The 25,720-nt window shown below is 38.8% G+C and overlaps 2 protein-coding genes across 6 annotated transcripts in view; both read left to right on the top strand.

Annotated features, from left to right (window-relative positions):
• The window catches only part of LOC143143504 (uncharacterized), a 109,492-nt gene that overhangs the window by 24,362 nt on the left and 59,410 nt on the right, over positions 1–25,720 (top strand). The window lies entirely within an intron of this gene.
• Positions 17,891–24,913, top strand: LOC143143499 (uncharacterized). The gene is made up of 2 exons (XM_076304791.1): positions 17,891–19,260; positions 19,444–24,913. The coding sequence occupies exon 2, from the start codon at positions 23,653–23,655 to the stop codon at positions 23,992–23,994; it is 342 nt and encodes a 113-aa protein (XP_076160906.1). The 5' UTR covers positions 17,891–19,260; positions 19,444–23,652; the 3' UTR covers positions 23,995–24,913.

Raw genomic sequence — 25,720 nt, 5'->3', positions numbered from 1 at the left:
GATGGACTCGCGCGAAGCCACGTAACACGTCCGCGTGTATCGTACGGCGAATGCATTCGCACGGAGGGGTCACTCGATACTCGCTTATCTGGATAACCCTCGTCTTGCACAACTGTGTCCTTAATCTTGAGCCCGGTGCAAAGAGAGGCTGGCGAGGCTCGATTTGCATGTACGCGGCTTGCGACGGCGCCCGCAAAAAGGCGGCGGGGTGGGGGGTGGTCGAGGCGGAGTGTTACGCAACCAGCCGGCGAACATTGCGCCAAGTGAATGAAACTGGCTCGTATCCACGAAACGAGCCCTTACAAGGGAACCGCGACAAGTGTTGCGCACCGATCGCGATAGAACCTCACCGGTGAACGGAGAATCCGAAAATGTGTGATTTTCGTGCCCGGTCGTTCGCGGTACCGTTTCAATTTCGTTTCTCACGGAAATATTTAAACGAGAGGATCCGGGGCTGCGTTCGGATACGCCACTTCAACTGCACCCTCGCTTCTCGGCATACTTTATTTCCTCGCCTCTTGTTTACCGCGGTAAACGAATGTTTACTTTATTCGCACAATACCGCGAGCTTTGTACAATTGAACCCCCTGGAGGGGCGACCAGTTTCGATCCTGCGGAGATTTGTTAATCCTTGTTCTACCCTTGTCGATCTTTTCGAATTTAGAGAGACTGATTTTTAATAATAAGATAATTAATAAGATAATTTTTATTACAAATATTTGTGCGTATTAACCATTTACTCTACGATTTAAGTTTCGATAACGCGTGTCGTAAACTACAATTCTCACGCTGAATTTTATTTTTGAAGACATTGTGTAAGGGGGTTTTTTTTCTTCTAATATTTCTAAGAAAATATATTCGAACGTACGAATGTGGCCAAGACTCATCCGTGGTTCTTATGTTTGGCCTGATTTTCTTAGTGAGTTTTACACAATACTTTAGGCGAAGGGATTAAGTTACGGGTCTGTTTGGACCCAGGCGTAGACCCTCCTATAGCTGTTTAAATTGGTGGTATTACGAGGGTTGAAATAATTTTAGGGATAATTTTTGCATCGTTTTTATGTATTCTAACTGAGAAAAGGATAAAAAGTTAGGAAAGAACTGTGTTATAGACGAATCGTTTTCTGGTAAAAGATTACCAAAGTTTCGACCAATGGGATTGCACAGAGATATTTTCAGGTGCAACTTATTTTCTCACTTTGTCTTCCGTTACAATGTTAAACTTTAATGTTACATTACATATGCATGCTCTGCACAAACATGGTAAAATAAATCATGTCCCCTTCTTCACTCAAAGAAAATTTCTATTTTTGTTAAGTTTATTTCGATTAATTCAAAAGTAACTTGTTTCTATAGATTTCGGTCAATTCGCTGGTTTGTTTAACAAATACAAGAATTCGTGCAAAACTATCACACTGATAAATAATATTTACTGCATTAAATGTTTCAAGGAAAGCGACACGAAATGAAAAATCGTGAAAATCCAAGCAATATATTTATATAAATTTCTGAGTTAAAATTTAGGAATAGAGGTATTTATTAAACGAGATAGCATATTTAAAATAATATAAGAAAAACGTACTTCGGTAAATGTTAAACCCCGATAATTAGTGTATTAATATAACAGAACGAGATGTTTAATTTGGTCACATTTTTCTAAATTAAAAAATTTTCTTTCGCGTACACCTTGAACCGGTAAAACACCTATAGGGCTTGCGTGCTCTAGTTTCAGAAATATTGCAGTAAAGTATCTAGAGAACGACAAAGTTAACCGAGGAATGTTACGCGGTTGGTTAAGTAAAGAGTAAAATAGCTCTATAATAACGATAGCTGAATGTAACTTAAAAATTACCAGATCCACATAAAGAGAAGTACACGTACAGTTCTACGTGGGAAAATATTTGACGTTCTTGATTACTTTGGAAAAAAAAAAAGAAAAAAGATCTTCGGAAAAGAATTATCTTTTCATCTTATTCTCCTTACGCGGCTAATTAACGTTTGTCTCGAACAATGTTTCCCATCTTTAACGGGAAAGGAACTAATTAGGTGTTCTGTTTTTGGCGGGTCACCCGGTGTATGCACACGGTCATTTCCCTTCTAAATCGTACGAGATGCAAATCTACGTTCATTAAACGTATTGTATAAGAATGAAAGAAATTTTGAAAGAGAAATATCTACGCTATTTTCATAATTATTGCGTAAATATGTAAATTTCATCACTGGTTGCATTCGTTTCATTAATGTAAAAAATCTGAAACAAAGTTGTGCCACGTAGATGGTTAAGATCTTCTGTACACTCGATGACGAAATCTGCGAGAGTCGGCTCGATGATTTTCACGCGTCGAGTGTCCACTGACCATCATTGGTCGACCATCGAGAATACATCGGTACGAATTGAAACGTTCATGAAATTTTAGAGAGCTCACGTTTGCAAATCCGCGAATAGTAATTCAGGAAAGTGTAAAATACTCGACCACAACGAATTTGATAAACGAGCAGAATGTGCAACGTATTTGAAATTAGCATGCGAAAGAGAAAGTTCGATTTTCCTTCGTCGAATGTGCGCTTCTCTTTGCGGGTTCAACGAGTTCACCGCAAAAATCGTTCAAGTTGCCAAAATTGTCTTCCACGCTGAGAATATTATTAACAAAAATTCCAATCGGTCAACTATGCCTATTACACGACGCAAGACAATAATTCGATACATTGAAATATATTTTTCCTACATTATTACAGCATATATTGGGTCGTTCGGAAAGTCATTTCGTTTCTTTTCTGGCGAAAACAAACACAATTTTTTTTAGAGTGTATAGACATTTTATTAAATTATATATTCTCCATTTTGGAAAACGAAATTATTTTCCGAACAACCTAATAGTAGGTCCATGTAACAGAAATAAGTGTGAAATTTAATTTTTTCTCCATTTTTAACCGAGGTCACTTTTGTACCAACGCAAGTATAGCATTTAAAATTAATAATCTTTGTTCAGAGAAAAATGTACACCGCTTTGGTGTATCGTACGTATATGGAAAACGTTGGAATATTTCGATCATGGGAGATTTGACGCGCAGTAAAAATACGACGTGTCTATTCATAGACATTTCCTTGGACACCGTTACATGGGTATAAACATTCTGCTGGTGCACCACTGCACAGTGAACGCAACAGTGCATTGCACTTCTAACCTCGAAAGAGCATTTGGTGTCTCGGCAAGACGTGCCAATTACAACGTTACTCGCATGCTAAGCACGGTCTCTTTTCTCTTCAACGTGTTATCCGCAAAACTGGCACGATGTTTGTATTTTTCTGTGAATTTTACGGTTCACAGCACCTCTGTTATCGACAAATACGTTATGCTTTATCGTGGAATCATAGACTGGTCAATTATTTCTGGGTCACCGTGTATATGGATTTTGTAATTTAACGCAATAAAATGGAAGTGGATAAACGGTTTCGTATTTTTGAAAATGTGTTGATATTCTTGATCACGGCGAGAAAAATGATTATTGCTCGCAACACGTAAGAATTATCGTACAAGATTTATTATTTTACAACACGGCACGATCAACCTCTCGAGCAAACGAATAATTACATACTTGGGTAAATTTACTTAAAAAATTTACAAAAAGTGATAGTTTCGGTACAAAAACCGAGCCTTGTAAAAACTGATCTATTGACTATTCGGTCGTGTCTTTATCGGCAAAGAAGATAATTTTGAGGTTGGGTTTAAAAGCATTGATTATACGCGCCTTTACGTAATTACGTAATTACTCTGATTATGACGTGTACACTTTCTTTGAATTTATGTAACAAAGACGATATAGTAATAGTCACTTGTTCTATTTCTGTCGAATTGCCCCATATACATCTGCAAATATATTTTTGCTTATAAATAATAATTCTGCATTCGTTAGAAATATTGTACAAGAATAAGTAGAAATTTTTCACGATTAATACAGAGAAATTAAAAAATTAAAACATTAAAGTGCGGTTGAAATAAAACTATTCTTTATTATTATTGTTATTTTACAACTTCGTTTTACATATTGTATCGTACAAATCACGAGTAATGAAAAGTCTCGTAACGCTGTTAGAAAAGACTACGCTAAAGCACGGTACAATGTGCACAATATGACTTTCTACATAAAACAACATGTTTTGCGATGAAAATATTATTTTGAATACTTTTGGCTGCAACATCTCCCTCATGATCCGCTACGTCGCATCACTGCCAAACTATTTGTAACATTTCGTGACAGATGTCGGTAAGTGTCTCTAAAAATGCTTAAAGAACGCCCAACTTTGTATCGAATAAAGTCCGCGTACGTTACAACGTACAGCAGACTTGACATAACCAAACAAACGATTTTTATATCCCCTCGTAATGTATAATCATAAATAACAAAGCTATTGGTAAAAATACCAAATTAACCGATTTTTTTTCTCGATCTCCGTGAAAAGTTGACTTTTACGCGGCAGTCTACCGAAAGGCCAATGTCGCAAGAGGTCATCGTAATTCAGCCGCCCGAAGCGTCGTCGTAACAGTTGTCCAAATATTTTGAAACGGGCGAGTAGAGCTGTTAGAGAACTGCTATTTCCTCCTCGGTTACGGCGGCGATTCCGAACTGTCGATATAACGTAAGAACTTGAAACATTGCGTTAGAACGTCGGGGCCGTTACGAAGCGCTCTGAACGGCGGTTTTCTTCGCGTGAGGCGAATTCGTTTCGAATGGGTTTCCAAGAACCGCCCAACGAGCCATGGTAGCGAAATGACAACACCGGTCGGGGCGCGATCGTTTCAGGATCGTTTCCTTAAGCTCGAACGTTTTCACGGACAACGCGAGGCGTCACCACCGTTGGCAGCAGTAACGTATTGACGGATCGAGCAGAACGATGATTACAGAACTGGTCGGTTATCGTCGGTTATTACAGGGTCGACTACCGGTCGGTTGCTTAGCCGTGGCTCGCGGAAGGCTCGAGCCTAGGCGATTCCACTTTTCTTTTGCGCAGAAGTCGCTCGATCATTTCCCCTCCCACCAACCGTCTAGTTCGCCTCAGTGGTCGCCGTTGCCCCGTTCTTTGTTGTTTCGTCGCGCTCCACGGGTCCTTTCCAGTCTCCCCGTTTCCTTCTCCGTCTTTTCCCCCGTTTCTCCGATCCTCTCTTTATTCTTGTTCTTTAGCGACGCGTAACGAGAGATCGTGTTTTCTTTCCGCTCGACGCGTCACGGCACCCCGTTGCCCATAATTCACTCGCCGCGGAATGTAAAGCAGCCTCGTTTTCGTGAAGCTCGATGTCGCGGAGCGTATCACCTGCTTCGAGGAAGTGGACCCGGAGAAAAAATGTGGAGGGGGGGAAGAGTGAAGTAGGGAGGGTGATTCGCAGCCGCGGGGCTCTCGCGGTCGTCGGTGTTCTTCGACTTCCGAGCGACGTTAGAAAAGCTGGTTCGCGAAACGCTTCGAATCCCACGAACACGAAGCCGCGAGAATCGCTATTTTCTATTAGTTTCTTGAAACACGAACCCGTATATTGGTTAAATATTTTTCAAACGCTCGGAAGAGAGAGATTCGGTTGTTCTAGCGTTTATTACGTAATAAGTTTTGACTACGAGTCAGGTCATTGTCAGATACATAAAACATATACGAGAAGTCTCTGGTGTCTTCAAATTGCCATGTAAACATATGTCCAGAGCAAAGGTGAGTAAAACACTTATTTACACAATAGATTTCGGTAAATATTCGGAAGTTTCACTCGATCACCATTTACCCATTTCACTATTGTTTCTTAGCAATAACAAATAATGTTTACATGCTTGACTCAACAAAATTTAAAGGTTATAAGAAGCAAGTATACATTTATTACCGGTAATATAATTAGTCCGATGTTACTGTTTTACGGTTAAAAATTCATTCTTGTTAGGAAACGCGTTGGACGTAGAACCTCCGAGACGAATCTTTCGATTTTTTCAAATCCAAGACGTTAACGTTAACGAATACGGCATATTCGTTAAGAATATAAACCTTATCGTTAAAGTTATTACACGGTACGCGTAATGTGCCAATTGTAATATAGAAAACTTCCTCAACACTTCGTCCACACTTGTGTACATACATAACACTCGTTTATTCATTACTCGTATCTTGTACCATTAATCGTTTCACGACACGTGACTCATCGCTTCGAACTAATCGGCTACGCTCGGAGAAAACAGAAATTTAATCGTAATTTATTAATTCGCGCGCTATCGCTCCGATTCTATTTTTAATCAGTTTCTTCGAGCGCTCCTCTGGAAAAGTGTTTCTACTTTTTTACGAAACGAGCGCCCGTCCGAATTATTACGGTTAAAAGAAGAAGAAGAAGAAGAAGAAGAAGAAGAAGCAAGAAAAAAGAAAAAAAGGAAAGAAAAATAAACGTCGTCGATCGGTGGTAGCGATACGCGGGAAGCAAGATAGGGAAAATTGCGCACTCGTAACGATGGAAAGTTTGATGTCCGCCGGGGAGTTTCTCGACGAATCGACGTCGCCTCTCGTCGGTCGGCGAGCGCTTTTCGTCGTAACGAAGGCGGCGCGGGCATAATCTCGTTTACATTTTGAAAGAGGTCTGAATGGGTGTTCGACGGCCCGCTTCATTCTCGCGCTCGTTCCAAATTGAATCAATTGCCACTTATGAAATAACGCCCGGCCAAAGTTACATAAACGAGCGACGGACGTTAAGTTACCTAGTCGACTTTGCTCGCACGTTTTCTTTGCATTCAACGATTGTCCTCAATTATGCGACCGTACGTCGCTAGGAACGCATGAAATGGCATTTTCTATCGGTTACGTAATGGGAGGTTGACATTTATTTACCTTTCCCTGCCACGCGGATACATTTACGCGGATACCTGTAATTGCGTCCAGGTACACGTTGCACAACCCTTCGAACTGTCGACCGGATAATAATCTTGCATTGATAACGTACCTATTCGTTGCGTCATCGTTCCATGGGAGCGGATGTCAGAAAATGATACAAAAATTTTCACTCGACAATTTAGCATTCCGCGTTTCGCGCGAACAACCGCGGCCATCGACTCGCTGATTTTTGACAAAATTTTACCTCAATATTTACGAGACGAGCAATTTAACAGTTATAACTGTAATATTTCCCGCTCGATACGTACAGAGTGTTTCAGAAATACGTGTCTACACTTCAGAGGATAAATTTACCGACCGAAACTGAGTAAAAATTTTTGTGCGATTTATGTCCAATTTACTTTACTTTTTTAATTATGGACGATTAAAAAAAAAAATTGTTCGAAGTATTCGTCGCGTGCATCGACGTACCTAACAATTAATTCTAAACTTATTTACATAGTTTGATATTTATACCGGATTGTTCGATAAATTTTGTCGTGTTTTCCATTGTAAAAAAAAATACTGCGACGCTTGAACTTTGAACAACTGTGAATATACGAACGAGTCGACAGATCTATATGAAACTTTACACATGTTCATCGAATAGTAGTACCATCTTTAGAAAACTAAAACGACGAACTTAATAGCTCCGTTTCTTATCGAACGACGAAACTTATCGAGCAACCTATTATACGTGGTTTCAATCTATTTTATAACGTTTCTCGTGCAAAGTTGAGTGCTGGAAAAATGACTCCTGGGTTAAGGGGAATGTAGTATCGTGTTATAGAGGAATATATGGACAGCGTCGAGCAATTTGTACTTGTTATTAGTTGCAGGCCTTCGAAGGCCGACTAAAACGTTTGACCTAATACAATTCTCAATTTCTTCCATAGGTTAACTCCTCGGCTCCGTATAGTACATTGTTGGCTCGCGTTGAACACATAACAGATACTTGAACGATTCTAGAACAAAAATGTTTAAATAGGAGATGTTCGCTTTGAACATTTCTTTTAATCGAAGGATTATATAGGACACACGTTCGTACGACAGTTCTTAACACCTTGCATAAATGCAAATTATGACCTAATATCGTCCAAGATCGACAACTACGAGTCTGATTTGTATAACGTGTTTCAGTTCGGGACATGCTCTGCGAGTCTAACTCGTAGCTTAAATTGAATTGATTAAAGGGTCTACTTTGGAGATGAAATAAAAAAATGTTCTTTTTCTTCTATTCGAAACTTAATTATATTGCGTTGATATTCGCGACATTAACAATGTTATAGAACTTTGAAATGAACCAATAGTGGACGATAAACTTTAAGCGATGCGTTTACTTTGAGAGCAGCAAATATCAGTTTTATATTTTTTCAATTTTCTTGAAGTTCGAAGCTTTGAAATATGCTAAATATTTTACATAGAATTTCGAACTGAACTCTGTACGTATCCTAACATTGGACGATAAATTCTCAAGGATTTGTATATTTCGAAGATAACAAATATCAATTTTATTTTTTTACATTTTCTCGAAGTTCAAAGTCTTACAAATATTATGCTGGGTATTTTAACGAAATTTGAAAAATTAGGAACGTTACGAGACTTTAAAACGAACTCTACACTTTCATAATGTTGTACGTCAAAGTTTGTCAAATTGTTTCACATAATGTTTTGGGAATTTATTGAACGATTAATTCAACAGTCATTTAATAACCTGTTTATTGCACTTGCCTGTAGATATATACAAAAAAACATTGTACCTTCATTCGGATGAGTAATTGTAGTTAATTTTCTCAGTTTGTATTCCATAGTAAACACATGAGTATCTGTTAAGGCCTTTGGCGAATGATTCATACCGTATTTTTTTTTTTTTTTTTTTTTCTTATATAGATCATTTAACGTTGACACCGTGAAGAGTATGAAAGAGAATCGTGCGATGAATTCTTTGCAATGTCACTGTACTTAACTATCATCTACAATGCAAAAATTTAACCGTGACTCACCGACAAACGCACGTTATCCGGCTCTGTAGGTTGCATCAGCTACTTAAACAAATTTTTAAAGACCTTTTCATTCGCGACGTAGATTTTAAACTTGTTTTTCGTTCCATGCGTTTGTCGATGAATCAGAGAATTAGCACTAATTGATCATAATGAAGGGTACACTCTGAAAAGAAGAGATAAACGTGTGTATGGTATTACTGGAAAATATAAAGTGTGAACATTTATTCATAATTTTAGAAATTACTTAGATTTTATAATATTTAAAATAACTTAGAAAACTAAATACACCCACAAACGTGTTACTATTCCAGTAGAGGTTAATCAGTATCGCAAGAAACTATTCTGTACCTTACAATCTCCAACCTACTCATTGGTTAAAGTAAAGTATTCTTAAATAAAGAATCATAATCGAAGAGAGATATTTACCTCGTTCTCATGAATTGTCCAGAGACGAAACTTCTTAATTATATTAACCGTTACATAATTATGTATTTGATTCATGAACAGTGACCCATATGCATCGCATAAATTTTTAAACGTACATCATAAAAGTCTCTGATCCCAAGTGAAGAAGAAACGTGTTGTTACAGTAATGATATCAATGATCTAAATAACTGTAGACAAAGAGGACCATTCAAAAAAGGTTCTCCTCTCGTTTGATTCGCTTAATAAAATCATTCAACTTTTGTCTCGGGTATTTTCTCGTACTTTTAAAAACAAAGCTGTCGCAATCGAATCTCTAAACACGATCGAGTGTTGTTCTATTCTAGAATATATTAGGGTGCGTTTACATTTATCGAAGCACAGCCAACACTCATTGATCAGCAGTCTGAGCTCGTTTAGGCGATTATAGTAAATACATGTTTGAAATGACATGACGTAAAAACAAATTTCACATTAATTTGATTGTTTCTTGCACGTTTCATAGAAAAACTTTCCATTCTCTTTACGGGGCATTAATTATGTGAAATGGTCGATTACTTTTATTATACGGTCATTCGTGCGTTTTCTATTGGTGGTATACTCCTGTACATCGTAATCGTGCACGTGCAAATATTTTGTAGAAATGGAGTTACTTTTCTTTCATAAACGGTGCAAATGTATTCAGCGCAAATTTAACAACGTTAAAACTAACGTTACCGCTTTTACTACGGCAAGCCTCGTTTTTAACAATTTTGAGAAAATGTAACTTCAAAGGGCATCTCAAATAACAGTGGAAGTCAAATTCAGCAGAATTGATTCTACCAACACTTGGAATAATGCTTTGTCTCTTTAATTATCCTAAAAGAAATTAATTTTTATTTTTCAACCTGTAAGGAAGGAATGTAGTCAAGAAAAATAAAAAAAAAGAGTTTATTTTAACAATTAAAAAAGAGAACCATGTGTGTGTGTGTGTGTGTGTGGTTAAAGCGATTTACCACGATTTTATACGTGTAATGAGGGTTCTCTCGTACAGTTTTTTTTTATGCTCTTGGTATACTGTACTGGTATAATCGTTACTTTAAAAAATCTGTTAAACAATATTTTAAATAAATCTTAAAAAGACTTAAATTCTATTTAAAAGAGTTAAACGATTCTTTTCTTCGTCTTCTTGAACGAAGAAAAAATTAAACGAAAACTTATTCATTGCGTATTTAAATCACATTTTTCTCCTCGGAAAAGTACCATGACTTATTTATCTCTGTTAATTTTATCCGAAGTTACCAGATTGCCTCCCTTGAGTGGTTAAAGTCAGCGCGAGACAGAATATTTCAATCCTCTCCAAATCTTAGATGTAATACATACATGTACGTATACAATACGTAGTCCATTCTCGATTAGAAATTTTATTTCGTGTTATATTCTTGGAATATAAAATGAGGGTACAAAAATCCAATTAGAAAATGTAAATCGTTCAAAAGAAGCATTTATTTTCACGTATACACATCGTTGCACATACTAGATACACTCTCTGACAAATAGATAAACAATGAGAAACGTAAAAAGAAGAATAATCGTCACGGTGGAACAACAATAATAATCCCCACACCCAAATCCAACATTGTCGCAGTATCCTGTAACAAGAGTTACACTGAATCAACAAAAGAGCATTTCCCAGCAGCGAAAACCACAGCGGTAAAGATTAAAGATCATCGTTCGGCAAGAGACCGGGGGAATTCTCAAGAAAAAAAAACAAAAGAGAAAAAAATCACGTGTAACCAAATCCGTGTTGTCGGAGGGCTCACTGTATCAATCTACCGAGGATTTAGCCGGACGAGGCTCTCTCGTTCGCCTCGACAGACCAGTTTTTATTACTCGAATCCGTCTGCGTTTTCGTCCAAGTGAGCCGCGTTTACTTCTGCGATCGGTCACGGTACGTCCGCATTACGGCTAATTTTTGCTCGTTCTACGGCGCGGCGGAGCACGGCAATGGCGCACCAAGAAAATTGCTTCGATGCCTCCGCGATAAAAGTGGCGAACGTGCCGCGAGGTACCTGGTACCCGCCTCGATCGGTCGCGTTGGAGTGTGACTCATTTCGCCTTTGGTCACACACCACGTTCGCCTCTCCCGCGCAGTCGATACCGAAACCTTGTCATTTGCATCCGTTTGCAATTTTGGTAAATTAACTCCGGGTATGCGTTGGGCAAACTGACGACGACCGGCCCGGAGCAGAAAACTATATACGTGTATTCTTGCGGGGGAATAACGATGCCGGCCGAACGAACGAGACGCGTTTGGGGCGAGCAACTACGCGGCACGTAGCTCCTTGCATGCGAGGAATCGATACGGGCCAATCTTTCGGTTTGTATTGTTTCTTCTTTCTTGCAACGTGCATCTATCTTTCGCCACGAGTCCAATGCAACGTGATTTTATTTAATTTTTACTTCGTTAGAGAAGATAGAGAAAAGGTTTACGTAACATTTTTTTATTTTTTTTATAGAATTTCATTCTCTTTGGGATTTATTCGAAGCTATGGCATCTTTACAAACAAATAATGTATGTATGTAAAAGAAAAAGGAAAAAGCAAAAAAGGTGTAAAAAGTATTATTGTCCGTGATATATTACGTAATATACATCTTAAATATTTTGGTTTTGTTCTAAATTGAGTCAGATTTCAAAATGGGAATATGTGTAAGTATTTGTATATGCACGTTAAAAGGAAAAGAATTTTTGTATAGTTTAGAAATTAAAAAAAAAAATGCAGATTTTATAATTAGAAATAGGATTTAATAAAGTTGATTGCTCTATCGGTAAATTAATATGCAAGAAGTATGGGAAGTAATTATTCTTTCCCTGTTGATATGCAAGAGTAAATAAAAATTGCTGGGTTACGTGGAATTTCCCAGGTACGAACCTTAGCTGAAAGGAAGTGTAAATATAATTATATAGGTATGACTAAATTAAGTGGAGTACAAGCAAGATTGGGTAAAACTCGAGATTACGTTGATAAAAAAAATTATTTGAAAAAATATATGTATAGAAATTTAAAAATTTCGTGGAAGAATTCAACATGATTCTATCGAGTTGCTTTATTATCTCCTAGATAATTGAGAATACTTTTAAAACCGAAAAGCCACAGATATTATCGTACATTGTTACAAGTGCAAACAGTGTGAGAAATCTTTCAATAGACAATTCTTAGAAAAAAAAAATTCCTGCTTGGAATCGGCGTTTCCACGTTTTTTTACAACTTTTTTACAACATATGTACTTTACATATAATATTACATATAGTAATATTATTACTATATTTCATCTATATTTCATATAGTAATAATACTATATTTATAGATAGATAGATATATAAATACTACATTTCATATAGTAATAATATTACTTCTAAACAATTATATATAGTAATATGTATTAAAGTAATTTGTATTTTAGTCACGGTTTGAACATTCATTTATTAACGTCGTTCCGTTCGTTCGAAATTGTTCCAAATATTTGTCGGCGTAACGTAGACCGCCGTAGGATCGCGTAAATTGAACCGCAGGGTAGCAATAAAGTTTTACGTTAAAACGGAATGCTAGAGGACAGCAGATTGCGGGGAAATTTAAACGGATTACATAATCCCCTGTTACAAATCAGTACGAGTGACCTGTGCCTTGACTGTGTATCTCTGCCAGTCAACAATAGCGATCTGCTCGTACTTTTTGTCGACTGCGTGAATAAGCAGATTCGCTTGTTGACGGGTTACATTTCCTGGACAGATAGTGGCCGCTGTCGAGCCAGTTACATAAAAAACTAGGGAAGTCTGCTCGCATAGATTCGAACGATAACGTAAACAGAAAAAATACATCAATTTTACGCGCACAAACGAACAATACCACGGTCGTATCTATATTACGGGACGTCGCGATACCGAATTGTTTTTTCCTTTTGAAATTTATTAAATATCCTTGGTACATCGTGTACACGAAACAGCGTTGTATATACAAAATGGCAGGTTTACGGGACGCGATTCATCGGATGTACCGTAGCAACAAATATTTATATTTAAATGCGCGTCGATTTATTTTCACTATCCTTGAAATTACAATGGTTAAAGTTCGCTGCGTAAGCGTTCCCGGTTTCGAGGAAAACATCACGTTAACGTTTCCACCGCGAAACCGAGTTAACTTATTTACCCAACTTACGAAACTTTCTACTATTACTCGATAATAATGCAAATGCGAGCATTCCGTTCTTTATTATCGATCGTTTCGACTAGCGCATTTTCTGATCATTTTCGGCAATGAAATAGTTTAAAACACTACGAGAGAAAGTATATGGAGAAATGTGCAATAGATTAATTAAATTTCCATAGTAACGTATATAAAAATATTACATAATATACGTCTTATATATTTTATCGTCGTTTTTTCTACGATTCAACAATTTCGCTTCCTCTATGATACAATATTTCTAAAGATGGTAAATAATTATAGTGTCATGTTTAAATTTTAAATAATAATAGTGTTATATTTTTTTTCCATAGAAATAATTTATTCCATGTGTCTTGTACATATGTATTTCATTGACACTACAACTACCAAAGGAGTCAATTTAATTGACTCTTTAACGTTTCGAGCTTCTTTTTAAAATTACTCGATGATTAACGGTGCTTGTTCCCAATACTCGGTGACAATTACCGAAATAGAAAACTAATTATATTCGCAAATAAAATTTCTTTTCCCCTTCTAATTTCAAATATATATATCTCTGTCGATGATTCAAATAGCAAAATCGTCAAATCGATGCTCAAAACTTCGAACCTTTTTCCCTCCGTCACATTCGAGGCAACAATGAAACGAAGATCGTAACTTCGAATTCAAATTTCTCGCCCACGGTAGGGTGTTTCGTTCGCTGTCGCTTCGATTACAATACTTTCGAAGAAAAAATAACAATGACGAAAAAAACGATGAGATCCTCTGGTCACTACAACGATACCAATTTACCTACAAAGAAGATACCTCTGTAGTCGCATCTCGCGAGAGGAAGGTAACGCAAAAAGTATTTCCCTTGTTACAGTACAACGGTATACTAATTTCTCGAACCCGTGTTTGTTAGAGGTTCCAGAAAGGAAGAGTAGTATGTACCGGTGCCGCTGCTGCTGCTGCTGCTGCTGGTACGTCGCGCGGTAGTAGAGGGGCGAATAAGGTTGGGGGTGAGGGAGACGGACCGAGTGGGAAATCGCAGGGGGTAGGAGAAAGGGGACGCCCAGAAGGGGGATTAAAGCGAGATAGGGGAGTAGCGACGGTGGTGGAAGGGCTGGAAAGCGAGATAATGGCGAAGCGAGAAGTGGGGATGCTGATAGGGATGAGGGATGAGGGATGAGGTATGACGGAAGGAAGAGAGGAAAGAGATGGAAGGAAAGGGGAATCCCGCGTGCGCCAAGCACCCAGGCTGGCTCGTCACTGTTCGAAGCCTCGGATGGGGTTGGGTTGAACCGTCGTCGAGGGTTGGTCGAGTCGGACGGTAGTGGTAGTGGTAGGTGTTGGGGTCGCGAATCTCTTCTCGACCGTTCCACCTCGACGTTCGTCGAAATAGAACGCGGATATCGTTCTCGATTTGTCGTTTAAGAATTAACGGAGAAAGTACACACGCTCGTGGTTTACTGGAAAACTAAATTCGGAACGAGAAGGCCTGTGCCTGTCTGCTGCCTCGATACACGCAGCACAATGTGTGCGCGCCACCATCGAGAATGCCGGGGCGTAGGTTGTCCGAGTCATCGAATATTTTATGCATGTGACGCTGGAATTTCCAGACGATAGTTGGGTTCGCGTTTTAACTGTGCTTTCGCCTCGCTTCCTTCGACTCGATAGGTCAGACTCGTGTTATTATTCCTCGTACGTACGCGGACGCGATATCATCAGGAACAGACGTTGCCTCGTACTCGGGGTAGAGGGAGAGAACGTTAAAAATACAGAAATCCTTTGCCCGGTGATTTATTTCGGCGAACGAAACTCTCGAGGCTGCCACGAGAGAAAGAGAGAGGAGACGAACGCGCGCACGACGCGCCGTTTCGTGCACGGGGCTGCGCGCGCGATCGCGCAGCGATCTTATCGATCGCGTTCTACGTAAGAAAAAGCCACGCTTCGAACGAGGAAACAATTCGTCGAGAACGGACACGGACCACGGCATTCGGAATTAGAAAAGTTCCGCGAGTCGTCCGTCGAAATTCCCCGATAAAATTAAGCCGCGGGTTGCACCACCGTTCGTTCCATCCACCTCTCTCCCTGCGTACCGTGGAAGCAACCTTTGGTCTCGAAACGGTAACGAAAGAGTTAAATTTCGTGGATATCGAGCCCGTGCCCCAGTCTTGTTCCCTACAGCGACAGCTGGATCGATATATGGCGACGTTGCCGAGCGTGAACCCTGGAGCGCTCGCACGCGCGTCGCCGGCAGACCGGAGAACTTTTGACCGGGACACGGCGTGCCCGTTCACGGTCGCTCGGCCCGCGACGCGGTCAATACATGCTCGGCGCCAATTATGCACAGCAGTTTCCCAGCCCTTTATATCCCAGAAACGTTTGTCGGTCGACCTTGTATTTATTTACGTATCGAAATATATCGCGGGCAGCCTCCTCCTCTGCTCGCTGCCTCCGACAAGCCGGGATTCCGGTTTTGTATGCACGTTGTTGGAGGAGCGCTCGAAGTCGAGTACCGGTACTCGAGATTGCGTGAATTTTCCGCCCGCCAGGTTGATGAAACAAAAATAGACGGCGCACGTTTGATTTTTCCAGCGGGCAGAGCCGAGCGACCGACTGCTTATACGGTAATCCCGGTGGGGCAAGCTTCGCCCGCCTCCCTTCTTCGAGTCGTTTCGGTTACATTATTCTCGGGCACGTCTCGATCTTTCCCGGTCGATTCGATCGAACGAAAACGGTTCCAGAGTCACTTTGGGCGTCGCTCACGAGGGAGAGGGAGGAGAGACACCAAGTGTTGTCGGTCATCGATTTTAATGAAAGTTCACGGGTGAACGGAGAAATTAAAAATATATTTCGTCTGTGTTGCTCCAACACTCTTTAGTTCGCGAGACATCGAACGGTGAAGATCGTGGATGGGACACCGGGGAAAAAATATCCGGTCGATGACTCCGGTTCATCAGTGGTAGGACGAACAAGTTTTTTTTCGTATCAAGTGTATCTATGACATCGTTATTAAGTCTTAGAGGTGGACTTTTTTTCACGCGCGGTGTAAACATACGATGTTTAGCAATCGATGCGACGACGAAAGCGGTACTGCGTAAGAAACAATTTCTACGAGGTAAATACAAAACGTAACTTGCTGCGTAAAAAATGTACGTCTAACTCGAGCCTAGTAGCAAATAAAAAGGTGGCCCGACGCGGCTACCGCGGTCGAAGACTCGTAATTCCTGCGTCGTAGGTTCGAGCCCTTGTCGTGTTAGAAATTTTTTTTTTACTGTTTCAACCATTTCCACGTCTAGTTATTTTCAATAATCTGAATTGCAATACTTTTAATCTCGTTTTATGTACGAACGAGTTAACTTAGACGCGACAGAGAAGTGGTTCGTTTGTATAAAAAAGAAAATTTTAAAATACAATTTCTAAGGCACCGATTGATTTCTTTTTATTAGAATTTTTTCAGAGAGAACGACAAAATTTAAATCTTCTTTACGGTACATTAACTGCTACAATTTGACAATCACGATGTTTGTTTATAAACTTCGTTAAATGTAACTCGATGTACACTGGAACGACTTTCTAAAAATTATTGTTTCAATAGCAATTTGATATTCTCTGTATTCATTATTCGTTATATATTCATGGCATACGAAACGTATCTGTTTTACTTGTTTTTGAAATAATATTCTCGTTTAAAATTATTCGTATAAAAGTTGCTCATCGTATTCAGAATCAATTGAAAAATGGCAGTGATCGACGCAAGCATTATTTAAATAATGATACTATATTTAAACGTTTCAGCAAAAGAGCTTCTCGGCTCTGAGTCTAAAATATAATCTAACCCGTTCTATCAATTTTACTCGGTCGAAGCTGAGACTGATGCGTTTAAATATAACATCAGTGTTTAAACTATACCCATGTCGACTATTGTTTTCCCTCGAGTATTCCTATTTTAAGCGTAATCATATTTTATTTTAATTTCACTCGTGTTTACATAATAAACCCTTTAAACAAACATCAATATTGTTTGCGTTTTTTGCTTTTTCCAATTACTTCCAAATTTTTTAAACAATTTTTTACACGATCCAATAATAACAAGGAATGCTATTATTTTGCGCAATAAGGGATATTTCTGTACTTCTAAAAGAAATAAAAAGTACATTCGGTACTTGGAATTTTTTCTACGACCCAGTATTACGCGCTGTGAACCGTCTTACGTAATAAAAAAATATTTCTATACTTCTCCAAAGAAATCATACTTTTCAGTTTCTTATCCGCCTAGGAAGTTTCCATCAAAATCGGTGCGTAGCGCTTCACGTGGCCTCCTTATCTTTTTAAACCATCGAACAAGGGGTGGTGGGGGAGGGTTTGCGCAAAGTCAGGTTGCGTAATCCGCAAACACTCAACAATTCGCCCGAAGTCGGGCACGCGTATTAACGATAGTTTGTACAAGTGCGAACGAGGGCGTCAACATAGAAAATGACTGGTATCGTGCATTTTAATTCCTTGGCGTAGTCGCTCACAGGTGCCTCCGCGTTTGCCCGTGAAGTTCGCAAGGGCAGATACGGCCGCGATAAATAGATACCTGGGAATATCGCGAACGCAGCCGGTTAGGCGTGTATACGCGAACGTACACGTCGGTACGTACGACCCAGTTTCACCGAGGAAACTATGTGGAAAACATTTTCCAACAGACGCCGGCGTTTTGCCGCAGGACTGTACCGCGTGGGCGCATTATGGCCGTACATATTACAAGTGTGCGCGCTCGGGCAGAAACTATAGAAGCGGCGTCGTTCGATTCTATTATATAGTTCAATCCCGCTAACTGTCGTAACACGACGATCCACGCGTCTCCGCGATCGCCCGTCTATATACAGCGCGCTGCTATACGCGTCCATCTTTCAATACCGTCTCCCCGTATGGAAATAATAGAGCAAAGAAGTGATTTACACTCTCGGCGTCGGTACATTCAGCCGGAAAATTTGTCCGTTGCTACAAATTTGCCGATATTAACAACGTCGATGGTAATGAGCCGCTGCGCAGGTTCGTTCGATAGAAATTAACCCTACTAGCGCGAAACGGTGTATATTCGCACCGGCCCGGTTTCACACCAATAACCTTACGTTACAAATATCGCACCCACGCGACGAGAAAGTGGTACAACTCAAATAGTACGATAATTCCAAGTAAAAATAAGAACGGTCGCGGTTGAAATAAATTGACTACGACGTACGTGTAAAAGGAAGGGTAACCTTTTATTTTTATTTTTTTTTTTCGTTATTTCGGAGGGAACGAACTCTTTGGTTACATATTAAGCGGTGATGTAAATATAAATATAGGAGGTTAATAATAGCGAATGTAATGGAAAATTATCGGTGTTTCGTGTAAAGAAAATTTACCAAAAATTATTCAAAAATGTTATCGATTATCATATTATGCAACCGTTAAATAGAATACGCAACATGTTTTTATGATAAAATATAAGCGCTGCGTTAAAAAAGCAATCGACTAAAACGATACTAGACACGTTATTATCCAATTTGGTGTGCAGTTGTTACATTGTTTTTATAAGTATACGTGTATTTGTATTTTCAATCGCCGAATAGTACACTTAAACAAGTGAAATTTTCTGTTAAAACAGGTTGCTAATTGTCATTAATGACTGGTACATCTGTAGGAAGGAATGAAAACTTAAAATTTACAAATAAAAAACCAAAATATGCAAGACCGACCATCTGTACACGGCGTTTACAAAACGGTATTGATTCGGATTGGAACTTTGATCTTGACAATGTTAATTATAGACGTAAAATGGAATTATCAATCCCTATTTTTGGAGTTCTATCACAAAATTAAAAATAACACTGTTAACGATAAGGTCGATAACAGCGATTTAGATTCGATTTATCACAAACAATGCGGTATTTGATTATTTATTTAGGAAGAAGATGACACGTCTCGTTACGGAGTTTAATACGACCGTTCCTGTAATTCGATACACGGGTCTCGTTGTTTAAAACGGTTTTCAAGGTTCCATCGAAAATCGGAAAACGTTGGATATCACGAAACGAATTAATCGAAAATCGCTGCGATCGAAAACTTGTTACAATAATGGTGATTCGGTCAAATAATTCTTTTTGGTCGCTATTTCAGAGCAACGAAGGTGAGTTATCAATGCCGGAAGTGAATTTAACCGTTAATATTCACCTGTTGCCGAATCTAATTTGTGTTGTACTTATCGAAATACGAGGAATTGTTTTCTGTTTTTGCATCGTAAGCGTGACATTGCTCGAGTCGAATTTCCGCAGCTTTCTAATCTGTACGTTGCCCGTATGACTAACTGATCTAATTACTCGCGGAAATGCACGGTAATATATTTAGAAACACATTACACCGTGGACTTTTTACGTAAACTGTAATTACTTATCGAACTACGCGTAATCTAAGTTCGGTGGATTATATAATTTAAGATTGTGCACGGTAGTCGGTACGAAACGATACCACCAAGTACTTAAGTTTATCACATTTATCGTGGAATAACATTTTTTTACGCGGATCTTCGTTTTGGTAAGAAAAAAATTTTTTTTTAAATACTTGGGGCACGTGTGTGTTTTGCATACTTTCGAAAATGATCGTCGATCTTGTTTATGTACTATGAACCGGGCCGTGAACGGACAGTAGCTGAAAAATCAACTGGCCGCTGAAGGTCACTGAGAGCCACTCCTACCATACCTACTCTTCCGCTCTGTGTTTGAACTCTTCGCGTAAAGCTGCAAGTACACGCTGTGTTTCGAACCGAGAAGCGAATCGATTCAATTCACGGCCGGAAAAATAGTCTTTTGAACGTACAGTTAATTTTGTCTCTACATAACCCCAAAATTTCTTTCTCATAGTTTTTAACATGGCGTAGAAAATTTTATTTCGCGAACCATACGCACTATAGATATTAAAATCGACAAGAATATTTTTTAACGCTCAAATTTCTTTCTGATAGTTTTCAACATGGCATACAAAATTTTATTTCGCGAACGATACGCACTATGGACGTTAAAATTAAGAAGAATATTTTTTAACTTCCAAATTTCTTTCTAATAGTTTTTAACGTGGCGTAGAAAATTTTATTTCGCGAACCATACGCTCTGTGGACATTAAAATTGTTAAGAATATTTTTTAACGCCCAAATTTCTTTCTCATAGTTTTCAACATGCTGTAGAAAATTTTATTTCGCGAACGATACGCACTATGGACATTAAAATCGACAAGAATATTTTGTAAAAATATTGCAACCGTGCAAACGTATCTAGTCGAATCATTTGCAGAAAGCTTCACTCAGAGTAGAAAACATCATCGATGTGTACGGTATCCGGGGTTCCACGATTTCTATGGTGCTTTATGGGATCGGATAGCATTGTGTCGCACGGACAAATAGTCCTTCGACGAAAAAAATACACACACACATATGTGTATATACCGATACGGAAAGGATTCACGCATCACGAGGTACCTATTGGCGTGTTTCGCATCGGAGGAAGAAATTGTATTCAGAATATCCAACTGCATGCAACCTGATCATTCGTTACGTCTAGATTGCTTTTTGTTTCAATTGTTTAGACCAAAGGGTTTCGCGAAATGCCTTCGCTGTTGTGCTTCGGCTATACGTTTTAAATGTTGCGCAACTGTGTACGAAATTTCAAAGATTTATTGCGTTGTAGAAATTCACGAGAAATCTCACAATGAGTTTCGAGCGACACGACTGAAAACATGTTACTTTCGCTTTTGAATTAAACGTCGTGTTAGATTGAAGAATACGTTTCAAATATTAGGTTGCTCGGAAAGTTATTTCATTTTCCATGTGAGTATATATAAAATGTTTATATACTCTAAAAAAATTGTTTCATTTTCACCAAAAAAAAAAAAAAAAAAAAGGAAATGACTTTCCGAACAATCTAATAAATCAAGGATTATTCGTTTGAATAACTATTATTTTCTAAGATATCCAATACATTAAAAAATCAAATATACCATTTAATTTATACAATATATTCAATAATGATATATAATAAATTTTGAGAATAAAATTTTAAGATGCACGATCTTAAAATTAATAGCTTGCAAGATACTCGGCTGCTAACCCAACGTTTACAGTTGAGACGAAACAATATTTCAGCCAGCATAGAACAGCGTGTCCTTGCTAGCACATTCTACCAATCGAAAGTCGAAAATGTGCCTATGTATTTGTGTTAGTGTGAAAAAGATTCTTTCCTCCAGAGATGGGCACAAGTTTCGGTCAGATAAAAGTTTCGAACAACGAATAAACGATAATCATCGTTTTGTCCCATTATTCGTTGAATAAAAATTATTGGGTTGTTCGGAAAGTCATTTGGTTTTCTAAAATGGAAAATATATAATTTAATAAAATGTTTATACACTCTAAAGAAATCGTGTTGCATTTTCACCAAAAAAAACGAAATGACTTTCCGAACAACCTAATAGAATTCGAATTATAGAATGAAATATTTTCAAATAAAAATACACTATTATAATATATTAGTTATTAAATTTCTCGGTGACTATTAATTTTAGAACAAATGTACCTCACCGTTTTTATTTTCAAAAGTCCGAATTATGCGAATTTCTGCATAAAGAATTAAACATTTTGTGATTAAAAAAAAAAAGAAAGAAATTTGCCCTTCGAATGTCCTCGGTATCTCCATCAACGAACTAACTCTGTTCACCGCGAGCTATCTACGGCGCGAATGAAACATTTTCCATCCGTACATTGTTTTTCGTATCTCTTCGAGTTTATAAATAACCCAATACGACTCATTGTACAAATCGGCTCGTGTCGTTCGACAAAAATTTACGACAATTTGTGAAGAATTTGACATTGCCGCAAAATATATACATATTCCAACGGAATATAGATTTAAACCAGAATGTGAAAAAAAAAAAAAAATGGTTGTCGGTGACGTGGCGTGTCGATCGTTTGCGTAAACGCGAACTTTGTAATTTATGTTACCGTCGGTAACGAATGTAGAGCTACTATTCATAATACATAGCACCGATGACACGTCGATCACCGTGGCCTCGAATGAATCACACGTTACTGTATCTGAACGTTCTAGATCTTGTGTAAAATGATATGTAATAAAGTATACAATGGTAATTATCGGTCGATATTTATGGAAAATAGAACTAGTTGGAATAGTGTGTCATGGAATCGCGGCTGACACGAAGGCGAGCTCAAAATACGTAAAACGAATGAAAATCGAGTGCAAAACGCTGTAGGAGGTAGAAAAAAAAAAACAGCCGATTGCTGAACCAGGATTCAAAACCGGATCTTTCGCTGCTTAGTCGACGGGACTAGCCAGGCCGTAGGCAGATTTTGTCCGCCCGAGTCTAATATTCGAAAAATGGCGGCCACATTTACAGCTCTGGCTACGGTAAAGCCCGGTCGTGTTTGATTACGCAAAAAGTTCACGAGTTTTTAACACCTTTACGCGCATTCTCGTTTTCGAAGGTACTCCCAGCGAAGTGGTTTTTTGTTTGATTAAAAAACTAACATTATGTGTGTATTAAGATGATAATAATAATAGTTTTTATTAATGATTTTTCTCCCCGTCTACTTTATCGCGTTGTATCTTCGCGCGAGGGTCAAACGTTCAAGGATTTTTCTATCTCGGATCTCGATTGTTTATAAAGAATGATCATTGTAAAGTGATATTGTACAGATTGGTATCGTTCGACGTCTAGATGCACGCCTTGAAAATTTTATAAAAATCCCCGTTGACGATAACTATAGGTATGTCAGTTTGAAAAACTATTCAGTAATAACCGTATAATAATATAAGCTACCTATCTCGGAGACGAGTAAAATTTGATTCGAATAGATCCACGACGATTATTCGATCGGATAGATAAGTTTTTACTGGTTCATCGTGAAATATTTCACTTCGTGATTGAAAAATTAAATTTTTGTTCGACGAGCAACCGGGCAAAATGTTCGTCGTTTGTACGTTACTCGGTTAAAAATGTCGTTCATTTCGACAATCTACCACGTGGTTGTTTCCTCTTGTCGATGATAATAAACGATTACTTTTATATTTCCTCGCGCGGCGATAAATAATGTTAAAACGCGAAATGCAAATGGATGAATTGGATTCCTACATCGAAGTCCGATCTTTCATTTGCCGAACGACTGCACCACCCATTGAGCTATCTAATCCGAGACGAAGATCTCTTCTCCCAAAGCCGCTCGAACCGGCACCGAAACGAATCGCGAAGTCGATGCCTCGTGTCGCTTCGTATGGGCGCGTGCGCGCGCGCGCACGTGATTTGTACCTTTCCAGAGGCGAGACTCGTAGGTGGTGACCGAGGACGCGGAGATGACAGGGGTCCCGATTACGTAACATCGAAGATGCCAAGCAAACCGAGAAGGAAAGAGAACGGCTTCCTGCTCGGCTCGAATGGTCGTTGGCATCCGAGGTGCTAGAACGATCTTCGAACGAAAAGGTTGCGCCTCTCCTTAAGCCACGTTCTCACATACGCGTCGTGCGGCACGGTGCGCGCGCACACCGCCGGAGCATTCGAAACGCGGCGCAGCATCGAACCGTCTTGCGCGTGTCGTGTGTTCCCAGGCCGCGCGTTGCGTATCGTGGAAACGTGGCTTTACGCTCGCCGAACGATCTCTTATTCGACCTCGCATTCTCTCGTTCTTTCCTCAAAGGTTTCCTGGCAGACCTTTGAAAAAAATCGACAAGTAGAACTTACATATTTTTTTTCTTTCCTTACACAAACAGAAGGACCCAAAGGAACGAGTTCAAACCAGTTTGTTATTGTGGAACACGAGAACAAAAGATATTTAAATTCATATTGTCCGTTTCCTCGAGCAATATTTCCAACGTTTTCGTGCGTAGTGTCGCAGGTTTTGAGACGTAAAGATATTTTTCGGTAATTTTTGAAAACGAGACACATTCACGGAGAGAAGAAGCAAACTGAACAGAGGCATTTATCCGAAATTGTTACCATTCAAATTATTAGAATAACACGAATACAGAATCGAAAATCATTTATATGAAAGAAAACAGTTACGGAGAGGAAAATTATACGAATCTAGTTCTAGATTCGAACATATTTTTTGTTATGTGTAACTCGGATTATTTTTGAAAACCTGTTAATTGGGTATCGTTAAAGATAGTTCGAACGGAATCGTGTTTGACCTCATTTTCATCGGGAAGCTCTCGACAATCTCGATAATATTTCATGAAGATACAATGACAAATATATAAATTTTAATTTTCATTATTGGATGAAATATGATGCGCGAGTCGATGTGTTTATCGTGCCGAACAAATACAAACAGTGGTGGGGATGATTCCAACGCTTGCGTTCGGTGTAAAGTTGGCACTTCAAAGCGGGGTTTACTGTACCTTATTTTGTTCCATTTATTTATTTCAAGTTATCGTGATACTGTGAAATTTACAATACACACGAGTAATCTAAATAAATATCTAATAAGGAAGATTGTACGCGCAAAATACACAAATATTTCGATACGTGATCCATAACATATGACGTGCATTTCAAGTACGTGTATTCAAGTACATTTATTTTAGAATTCAAGTAGATTTATTTTACGAATACAAAGAATCAATAAACGTTAGTTTTCGTTTCGTAATTTATATCGTTTCGTAATGTTCGTTTCTTATTCCACGTTCGTCAAGTGTCCGGTGACATTACAGACAGGAGGGTAATTGAAAATAATTCGTGTTCATGCGTTTAGGTATTACGAGGAGTCGTCCCTGAGATAAAAATTGTTGGTGGAGCCCGCGACCGTAGCATAATCATTTTTTGATAAAAGATTATCTCTTTATTGCGACATGGCAATTTTTCCTCTTTTATGGCGTCTACCGTCGTTCCTTCCGTGTGTTCAGATTATCTTTGATAAGTCGCCATATCGTTCGTCATCGCTGTCCATAAAGGTCTAACCTGTTACACGATGCGACGTGGTATTAAATCGGTATTCAGGGCTTAATTTAGCGAGAATAATGCGAGCTACGTGGTCTTCTGGCGACCACGCTTCGACTTTGATCGATTAAAATCATTTCCATGCGATGAACGCCATCGTTTCATCACCGTGCTCTCACTTCGATACTTTTTAAACACCCGGTACATCTTCGATCGTTCGAAATTACGATATTTAACGAACATTTGATCAT

Source organism: Ptiloglossa arizonensis, chromosome 2 (assembly GCF_051014685.1).
Source record: "Ptiloglossa arizonensis isolate GNS036 chromosome 2, iyPtiAriz1_principal, whole genome shotgun sequence".
Taxonomy (NCBI): Eukaryota; Metazoa; Arthropoda; class Insecta; order Hymenoptera; family Colletidae; genus Ptiloglossa; species Ptiloglossa arizonensis.
Note: the sequence above shows the minus strand (reverse complement) of the source record. Positions and strands in the feature narration are given on the sequence as shown.

Excerpts from the sequence above, each read along its gene's own strand:
- LOC143143499 (XM_076304791.1), top strand. The coding sequence starts at position 23,653 with ATGAATTGGATTCCTACATCGAAGTCCGATCTTTCATTTGCCGAACGA.